At 31.4% G+C, this 10,516-nt stretch overlaps 2 protein-coding genes across 2 annotated transcripts in view; one reads left to right on the top strand and one right to left on the bottom strand.

Moving 5' to 3' along the window:
• Positions 1 to 334: 334 nt before the first annotated feature.
• Positions 335 to 2,356, bottom strand: ND-B18 (NADH dehydrogenase (ubiquinone) B18 subunit; the record flags this gene model as incomplete). Its single annotated transcript, XM_067052101.1, is given in 3 exon segments — positions 335 to 424; positions 499 to 667; positions 2,160 to 2,356. Coding segments are annotated over 3 exon segments (372 nt in total). The 5' UTR covers positions 2,278 to 2,356.
• A 5,575-nt stretch (positions 2,357 to 7,931) lies between these two features.
• The window catches only part of RanBP3 (ran-binding protein 3), a gene marked incomplete in the record, with an annotated part of 9,109 nt that continues 6,524 nt past the window's right edge, over positions 7,932 to 10,516 (top strand). Inside the window, 4 exon segments of the mRNA XM_067052102.1 lie at positions 7,932 to 8,143; positions 8,353 to 8,442; positions 8,530 to 8,616; positions 8,696 to 8,776. Of these exon segments, the coding sequence (XP_066908203.1) occupies positions 8,125 to 8,143; positions 8,353 to 8,442; positions 8,530 to 8,616; positions 8,696 to 8,776 (277 nt within the window).

Below are 10,516 nucleotides of genomic sequence, written 5' to 3'. Positions count from 1 at the left end.
TAACCTCTTTTCAGTGAAAGTTAGAGCCTAAATTTACATTAATATGAATCAGTTTATAGGGTCAAATTATAACTGAGAACAATGCTTAACCATCCTCTCATTGTTTTTAAGTATACACATGCTATATTGCTATGCTGCGAGCATACACAGGAGAAGTAGCAAACTAGTACTGAAAAGTTTTCTATAAAAAAACAGCCATGATTTATTCAAAAAAGAGAATTTTACCATCACCTAACTAATTAATTAAATCAAACATAAGATAATATATCAAAATTCACTAGATAATATCAAATGACGAAAAAATTTTTGATAAAAAAAATGTATTTACCTAGAGATATATTACCCTTCGGCTCTAGCTTTTATCCTCTTTTCTCTTTTCATAAGACGCTTTTCCCTTTCATAATCTTTTGTTCTATCAAGGAATCTAAAAATAATAATAAATGAAATATAATAATTAATTTTATTGAAGTGAGAAACAAATAAATATATCATACTTACTCCTGATATTCGCACTCTAAGTAATGATGTTTTTCATGATGACATTTAACCACCCAAGGATAGTTTTTATTTCGACATGCTAAAAATTCCAAAAGTTTATGGGCACAATAATCTCTTTTATCCAGAGGAATCTTAGCAGAGCGCATTTCTTCCTCTGTTGCTACCATCACTGGAACAAAATCATAAATTATTAATATCAACCATCCAATTTGTTTTCTCTTGGCAGATATCCTACAAATGAGGCTAAAAAGTGGTGGAATTCAGCGGGTTTACAAAGCTTCAGCCGAACCCATTCTTAAAATTTTCAAAGCTTTTTCTGGGCCTTGTTAAACACATATAAGATTTCTCAGTGGTTTTATTTCTTTCAAAAAATATATTAATATATACAATACTCTGTAACACTACTAACCTAGACTGTACATTGTTTTCGAGAAAACCGCTCGGAGCAATTTTCTGTTGGCGAACTCTATATTAAACGTATAGAATATCATCGCTGGAACTAAGTATATTGACAGGGGCTACTTACAGCTAAAATTTATTTATTAATACATAGACATCAAATGGATATCCGTACCAACATTTCTTACAATATAATACCAAAAATGAGAAGAGTCAAACTGAACCAAGAGATGGCAACTGATTTCAACAGTTTAAATTAACTCAGTTGATATCTCTGTATCAATCTGACAGCCCTGCAAAGTGGGGTGAAACGTTGGTTACCAATAAATAGTTTTTGTTCACTATTTTGATAACTTTATTGACCGCCACCCGGACTAGCTAACTACAACCTACTTCATACGGTCTACTATCTTCTTCCAGTAATATTTTTTTATTAATTGAAAGTATCAAATAATAAAGTGGATTGAATGAATCTTCTCATCTTTGGTATTATATTGTAAGAAATGTTGGTACAGATACCCATTTGATGTCTATGTATTAATAAATTTTAGCTGTAAATAGCTCCTGACAACATACTTTGTCCCAGCGATGATATTCTATAAGTTTAATATAGTAAATACAATACCACCCGGATTAGCTTCCTACAAAAAAAATATTACATTTAAACTGACAATAACTGCCATAAGACAGAATGTGTCATAAAGGCAAACAGAAATTTCATTATAGAAATAAATTTAGTATAAATATATTTTAATTTGACTTGGACTGAACAAGAGGAAAAACAATGCTTATATGCTACTGTCTGTTATAGCTACCTAAACTTAGTGCGCAAACCAAAAAACTATCAGGAGCTTCAAAAACTAAAACTTATATCCCTAAAATACAAACCTGATGAAAATGCATTCTAATTAGTTTGGTAAAGAATAAGGAATATCAAAATAGAATAATAAAAAGTCGTGCAAACATTTTGAAAGACTCATTTCAGCCATCAATATTGAGGAACAATAAATAAACAAAATTGGGAGTTATAAATTCCAATAGTGAAAAGAAATAAAACGTGTTTGTATAGTAATAAATAGGTAGTTATTAAAATTTAAAATATATATTCTAACATAACCATTCAATACTAATTCTCACACTGAACTGAGAAAAAAAAACTTTGAGACATCCAGAAAAGTACATCTAATCAACAATATTTAAAGATCTGATATAAAAAATAAAAAAAGCAAAACAAAATGATTCTAAAAAATTTCCAGAATCACCTTTTTCTTTTCTTCCATTTGGAAATCCAATCAGAGGGTCGAATTGCAAAGGTTTATTTGGGCCTGGTACCTCATCTGGGTGTAATCTGTGACTTAAACCAGTAGCAATATTCCCCATTATTAAATTAACAGCTATTGAAAAATAACTAAAAATGGGGAAAAGTAACCTTATAAACTGTTACTATCTCCCAGCTGTTTTAAGCTAGGCAAAGAGGTATGATTACTTTGAAGTAAGCCTGCCTCTGAACTTTTACCCGAGAAGATAAATAAATTGGCGAAACAATTTCATTATTTAAATTTGCAAACGCTATCTACGCTGACGACACAGCCATAATTACTAGACATCAAAATGCAACACAAGTTACATGACGTGCCAACTATGGAAGATTCGACTGAACAAGGAAAATTCCCAACGGATTACTTTTACGCTAAGACAAACTTATCCAATATACACAACCATCCCGGAACCAGACAGACCGTAATACCGCGGACTAACATTTGATAGAATGACACATATTAAGAAAAAACCTCAGTCCCTAAATCTAAATCTGTTGCGCTCTCTACTTATACTTAACTCCAAATTAAAAAACAAAAATTAAACATATCCACATACTTACTAAAATCTGTCGAGACATATGTGCTACAAATTTATGGAATAGCTAACAGACTCACATCAATCGACAACAATCTTCCCAATCCAAAACACTACGACGAATTACCCAAGCACCATGGTATGTAAATAACAACACTTTTTATACTGACTTAAAAATTCCAACAGTCACTGAATACGTAGGAACTTCCAACAAACGTTTTCATGAAAAATCACTGGGACAACCAAACACACTTATAGGACTAATGGCCATGACTCTCATGCCTGAGAATGCAAGGAGGAGATTAAAAAGAACGTAGATGATGTACTTACTAACATAAGGAGGTAAGAAAAGCTAGAGAACAGGTACCCTTGTGTGCTGTCCTTGCTTATACCTTACATGCAATTTATTTATTCAATACAATAGTCAGGCAATCTTCTAGGTGTTAATTTTGTATTTAACAGGTTCGCATATAAACAAATAAAGAGAGAGAAAAATAATTTGTAAATAATACTAAACATTATATTTGTGGATATGTTGGTTGACCATGGACCCAAACTTTGGTTTTAAAAAATAAATAGAGCTGTAAATTTTTATTTCAACTTCATTTATTCTCGAAATTGGGTCCATTCCTTTATTGTAACATTTTACTCTACATGGAGAAAATGTGACTGCCATAACCACTTTTTTTGGCATCCAGAACACTATTTGTTTTAGAAATAGAAAAGAACTTATTTGCCGTTCGTAGATGAAATTCCAAATGCGATCGAACCGATATGAATCATAATTCACAAAGGTAATTAAGTATATAACATCATTGGCTTGGTTAGTACAACAAACGAATTACGAAGACATTTTAGAAGCTAAAAATAATGTTCTCAACCTACAATTAATTCAATGGCTTTCATGGGAAAAACAAATAATGTAAGCCTGGTAAAAAGATGTTAAAAAAAACTTTCATGAATGCCTTTCACAATTGTTTTCAATTTTTGAATTCCCTGCATTCACACATTCTGGTGTAGGATCATCTTTTCTTTCCTGGGAATTGAATACATTCCTTTGGAATAAGTCGACTAACTCGATAAAATCCATGGAGTGATTTTCAGTTGAAAAGAATCAATGGGACACTATGGAAGACAATTAAAAATAATCCTTTTTACAATTAGGTCTCTCAGATATACATCGACAGATCGCACATAACATGAATGATTCTTAACAATCCTCATAAAACCATTATTAAAGCCACCTCAAATCGACTATGTCTTTTTGTTGGAAGACTTTAAAATTAACAAAAAACAAACTGGCTCGGATTAAACATTTATTTGTTTCAATTTAAACTTGGTTAAAACAAAACTAAAAACTGATATAAACAAAATATACAAGTAAAAATAAAAGGGCCTTTCAGATAAAAATAAAATTAGATAAATAAATTAAGAAAACAAAAGAGACAAATTTACAAACAATATAAATATGTAAAATAAATACTGCTCGACGAAACGTTTGCTCCACTCCGATAGATCCGAGGAAGAGTGCTGCCGAGATAGGTCACAGCTCTTGTTGCTAAATAAATCGCTGCAATGGTCCAGAGTTGGTGTAGTGGCTCATTGATGGTCCGAATATCCAACAGTCGTGTTGTATTAGGCGAGCCGACAAAATGAACGCAGACAGGGTTGCTAATGACGCTACCAGGGCCACTAATTAGTCGGAACTGCAATTAATAAAGTGAAAACACAGAAAAGGTCTGGTTCCGAACTGTAATGACTCACTAAAAATGTGAACTCCTAACTATTAAATTATAAGGGCAGACAGGGCTGCTTAGACGCTACCAGGGCCACTAATTAGTCGGAACTGCCATATTAAAGTCGAAACACAGAATGGGTCTGGTTTCGAACTGTAGTGACAACTAAAACACTCAACAAATATCCAAACTATTAAACTATAAACGCAGACAGGGCTGCTGAGGACGCTATCAGGGCCACTAATTAGTCGGAACTGCCATATTAAAGTCGAAACACAGAAAGAGTCTGGTTTCGAACTGTAGTCACGACTAAAACACTCAAAAAATGTCTAAACTATTAAACTATAAATGTAGATAGGGCTGCTGAGACGCTACCATGGCCACTAATTAGCTGGAACTGCCTCTAAAAAACTAAGATGGTCGGTCCGTAGCTAGGTGACGCTTCTTAGCAACAATTATCACGCCTAGCAACTGTCTCTATTACTCATTATTACAAACAAATATAATTACACATTTTTCTTTTCAAATAACTAAATCTAAATAAAACAATACAAATAAAAATAAATTTAACTAAATTAAATACTAATAAAACTATATAACTAAAACTATAAAACTAAAAACTAAATATTAAAAATACTATTTACAATTATTTACAAGGTAACTGTCTATTATGGTGTTAACAACCATCATTTGGGATACCTTCCTTCCTGGCCTTCTTGGTTACTTAACCATGTCCTGTTTTGTAATCCAAACCAGTACGGGTTAGAAAATACGATGACCTTAATGGTAAAGGATGAAATAATCGAAGCAAATCCTTAATAAAGTATCGAGACGGACGGTACTCCATGGTATCTTTAAGACATCTTGCTGTGGTCGGGAAAGAACTAAATAAAAATGAGTAATCTTTTATGGAAAAGTACTAAAGAATACCACCAGCAGAAAATCTGCCAGCATCATCTGCTAAAAAAGATAATTCTACTCTTAATCAAAAAAATGCTCCGACACTTAACTTGGAAAATTTGAAGAGTGCTCCATAGACAGGACAAGATGCCGGCAGGCCAAAAAGGGTAATAAGGAAGCCATCCTATTTCAAATACTTCCTAATTATTAACTGAGTTAATTGTAAAATGGAGCAAGAAATATTTGGTGTACATGTGATCGAATAACTAAGTGATCAATCATATGATTTTAGAACCTAGTTTAAGTTTTACAGATGGCAAAACCCTACTCTCTTTCTTGGCCAATGGTGGTATGCGGCCTATAAGTGGGGCGCGAGGGAGGGAGGGAGAAGCCAATAAACACATATATTTGTGACAATCTATTGTGAGAACTATTTTACTAATTATCTTTCCTGATGTTTGTGTGTCAACTGATAGGTTTTAAATGAAAAATGCAGAATAAAAGTGGCTCAAAATGTCCTTTTAAGCAAACTTAATTTTCAAACATTTTCTGAGGGAGGCCGTTCTTTTTCCCTAGTCCAGAGGAGTGAGAATAGGCCGCATATGATTCAATTTCCGGCTTAGTGGTCCGTAAACCTTCTATGGGTTGGGAACCCCTGTTCTAAGTAGAAGTGAAGCAGAGCGCTCGTTTACGTTGACGTAGATAGAGATTTTTCATATAAATGTAATTATCTGTAAAATCGTTCATTTGACTGCAAATGAACTAATTAGAAGTTGGAGTAAACGATATTTCCAATAATTTGGTTAACCAACAATGAATATCGAACCGTTCTCGAGAAATTCTTGCCAAGTTCTTTACTCTTTTCAAAGTGGGACATTTCAATGAGAGTAGTAAGGATCCCAAAATATATTTACTATTCAAAAAAGTAGTGACTAGATATAAAATTTAATTAGCTATATTTTCATTAACTTTGTTACTTCTTCAATCAATGTTATCTCAGAATAGTTATTGAAAACTAAATTACAAGGAAAATATGAAAATATAAAGTGTGATACAAGTAAATAAATAATTATTTCTAATATAACAGTAAAAGTTGGTTATAAAAAAAACATGAAACAATGATCGTGAAAAAAAATATCATTTCGACCCTCCCATTTGCTTTTTTTGTCTTTGTTTTCAGATATTAATGGATTATATATCACATTATTTTGGGTTTCCAATTTAAAATAAGTGGAAGATACGATCTTAGTGATGGAGCTCTGTTGGACTCTACTTTTTCTATTCTTTCGTAAAGAATAGAAAACTTCAAGAGTTTTTTTTTCAGATCTCCCACTATTAAAGAAAAGCAGCAATGTGAGTAATTGTTTGTTAATAAAAAATCGTTTGGTTAGTATTCACTGTCTCTGAATATTTTATCATCAGTACACATGTGGCTCGTGAAGCACAGTTTCTCCACCTCTAACTTAAGCCAAGAAGATAAGTAGAAATTACATAATATTATTTTAATGATGTTATTCAATATAATTGTAAAATATTCTAATTTGAAAATTAATGTAAAGTTTACTAAAGAATGTTTAAAGCTGAGTCAAACTCGTTTCTATATTCAGACAATTTGTGACCTAAGCAATCGTGTAATTGTTTTCACTGTCAAGTGGCAAGTGGAAAATGTGTAGATCCAGCATCAAGAGACAAAATTTTCTTTAAGGAGATTAATCGGAATGTCATTATTTAAAAAAGAGATTGATTTGGGTCCCTACACCATCCACGAAGATCCCTACACCATCAGTACGTCTAACGCATACCATATCAAATGAGATATCAGAAAGCTATTATTATTTAAAACAGAAAGCTTGTTTGGCTATTATTTTCGCACTTTTCCAAATTATCCTCCAGTTCTTCTCCATTTCAAATTGGAAATGATCGGACTTCAAAACTTTCACAGTGATCCATCAGCATTACCTCTACCTGAAGTGAACCCCTATCGATCTGAACGCCTATCTTTGGTTATATTGTCATTCGGACAGCCTATGTAGGTGTCCCTTTAAAAATATAGCTTTTGGATCCTAATCGAATATTAAATTGAGCTTTAATAATTAACAATTAGTTCACAGTATATTAGCCAAAGAGAAGAAATTAATTTAAATAAAATGAACTCGCATTTTAATTGAAAACATTCAAAACTGTTTATGCAATTTACAAGGTATATTGGAAGCAACATTTTTTCCGAAACTTTGAATTGGAAAGATAGTAAAACATTAATCGACTTATTTGTAAAATAACAGCAAAACATAAATTGACTTATGAGGAATGTAATGATTTCATTTTTTCTCAATAAATAAACGAGAGAATAGTTTCGTATCACAAACAAGGTTGTACCAAATAAAATTATCTATACTCTATTTTAAAAATCTGAATATATGTATGTACAGCCAAAGTATCTTCAGCAGTTAAGATTTATTAAATATTTTGTGGAAATATACAGAAAAGTACTAAAAATTCAAGTTGAGTAAATACCTAGTTAGATCTCAGTAATGATAACTTCCGAATACATCTGTGAAACCAGGGAAATAATATTTTGTATGAAATAAACAGTTATGGGTCTAAATTTAACATTTAAACTCGTCATTACTATAAAGATTATTTAGTTAAGAGAAGAATTGGCCACGACATATCTCTTTCCAATATAGCAGGCTTACCCGAATCAACTGTATCTGTTGTGTATTAGTAAACTATCAAAATGGCGGACGAGGCAGGGAGTAGGTTCAACATTTTACATTTTTTCACTAATTTCAGTTGTAGAAATTGAATTATGTTTATTGTTGGTTGCTTCTAAATTACATCTCATTATATGCATAATTATTTTCCGTGAAATATCGCTTATTAAATTACACTCATAAAAAAACATGAACGATTAACAGGTATTTAGTGTTTTGTAGTAATTAGTTATTATTTGTATGATTATTAGGCGTTGGTGATACATGTTTAAAGGAAAAAAGTGAAGATTTAAAGGAAGATAACTGCAATGGAGAATTTAAGAAGGACCAAGAAGCCACAAGTAAGAGGATTCAAAGCTATTGATTACCATTGTGTATATTAATATTTTATTTTCTATTGTTTTTATTTTTTTTTTTACTTGTTTCAGAAAGTGTAATAGCTTCAAAGTGTACAAATATCAATGTTTCTCAATCATCTAATAGTTTTCGCCTTAAATCAAGTAAATTAGATTCTAGTGAGTTAGTTTATACTTTTTATTATTTGGCTTAATTTTTTAATGTGTTGTAATAATGTGAAATGAATATTTTTTTTAGGTATAGGAGATGTATGTTCAACACCTAGCAAACCATTTGTATTGAATCCTCCTCGGCTATCAAATCATTCATTGCACCCAGGTAAGGTTCAATTGTTGTAGTATCAATTGTTTTTAAGCTGAATAACTGCATGATACTTAGTTTTAATTTTCAAGTGCCAATGATGTATCTCTATTATTATTTTAGAAATGCTATAATTTTTACTGATATTTGATTGTATTTTGTATTTAATATTTTATTCTCATTGTGGTAATTGTTCACAAGAGTCACTCCGATACAGCTGGTGGTTGTGTACTTCCTTATAAACAATATTTTATTGTTGTGTGTTATAACCTACACTGTTATTGTTACTGCAGTTAGATCACAGATGTCACTTCCTTCACTTAAGAGATAAGCATATTCTCCTCCGACCCCTATAACTATCTTTATGCTTTCACATCAAGTTATAATCAACAAAGTTTGACTTATTTCCATTGTTAAATAAGCGAACACCCATCATGTCGGTATGATTCTTGTGAACTCTAGCACTCATAATTTTCAAATTCCTTGGGAAAACATAGTACCAATGTTTTATTTAAATTTGAGATTTAATTTCTATTTCGATTGATTAATAATCACTATTAGGTAAAGTTGTTTATTAGCTCCAATATGGCAACCGAGACTAGTTTGACCTGCTATCATTGCTATTAATGTTTAGGTTTTTGTTGTAACTTTTATGGAATTAGCTTATGTTCAACAGCTGTAGTTCCCACATCATTTCCTTCTTGAAAATAAATGCAATTTTAATTTTTTCGATGAATAATAATTTTGGCTAATAATGACAGACTTTATCGATTATGTTGCTTAATCTTGGAATGGGCTACCTCTTCTTATGTGCCTATTAGTATTAGAGACATATTATCATATTTTAACCTTGAAATATATTAATAGCTGCAAAGAACTGGTTACAATTCTTTAATAAGGATTTTTGACCATTTAGGCTGTTAAAGTAGTGACTTTTTACATTCTATAATTGGTTAAATACAGATATAAAGAGTATTAATGATGTGTTAAGTGTAAAAAAATTTAAGTTGCTAAATTTTATAAGTATAGAATTGTGAGCTGCTTACATATTACATATAGAAGAGCTCCTAGCGGATTTTCTAGGCAATTTGTTTTGTAACCTTTCCTTCCAGAACATTCCAATTATTATTTTTATTCATTACTTCATTAGAGTTTTAAGAACATCCAAAACAAAAACCACACTAACTATGAGCAACTAACCTATCAAAATGACAACAGACCAAATGGCGTGGAACTTAGATTTTCTACAGATGCTACAGTGTGGTGTCATTAGCAGATCTACTAATATACTCTCCACCATGTTAAATGTTATATTGTTTTAACATGCTAAAAGAAGGAAATATTTCTCTGTTTAATACAATTTTTTCTATTTAACATGTTAAACTAAAGATCATGAATGTCCCTATAGTCAACAATCAGTAATTTAATCTTAAAGAGAATGTGTTCAAGTTAAAAATTTGAGATTCAATAACATAAATATATTTTGGCAATTATTTACTTAAGCTCCTCCTGGCTTGGTTGGGAACCATTACTGGTTTTCCCGACTATACATGGGTATCATAGTTACAGTGGTATCTCTGAAAATTAATGGAGGTTACCGACTCCTAAACTTACTTTTAAAAATGAATTATTCACCACTTCAATGGGGAATTTTTCCCTTTAGAGGAAAATTCAAGAGGAGAGTTGTCGTTACCTACACTAAAAGTATGATATAAGGGAACTGTTGTTACCTATATTTATTTTATTAAGCATGAAATA

This window comes from Halyomorpha halys, unplaced genomic scaffold (genome assembly GCF_000696795.3).
Source record: "Halyomorpha halys isolate HHAL.00 unplaced genomic scaffold, Hhal_1.1 Scaffold5289.1, whole genome shotgun sequence".
Classification (NCBI taxonomy): Eukaryota; Metazoa; Arthropoda; class Insecta; order Hemiptera; family Pentatomidae; genus Halyomorpha; species Halyomorpha halys.
This window is presented reverse-complemented; position numbering and strand designations above follow the sequence as displayed.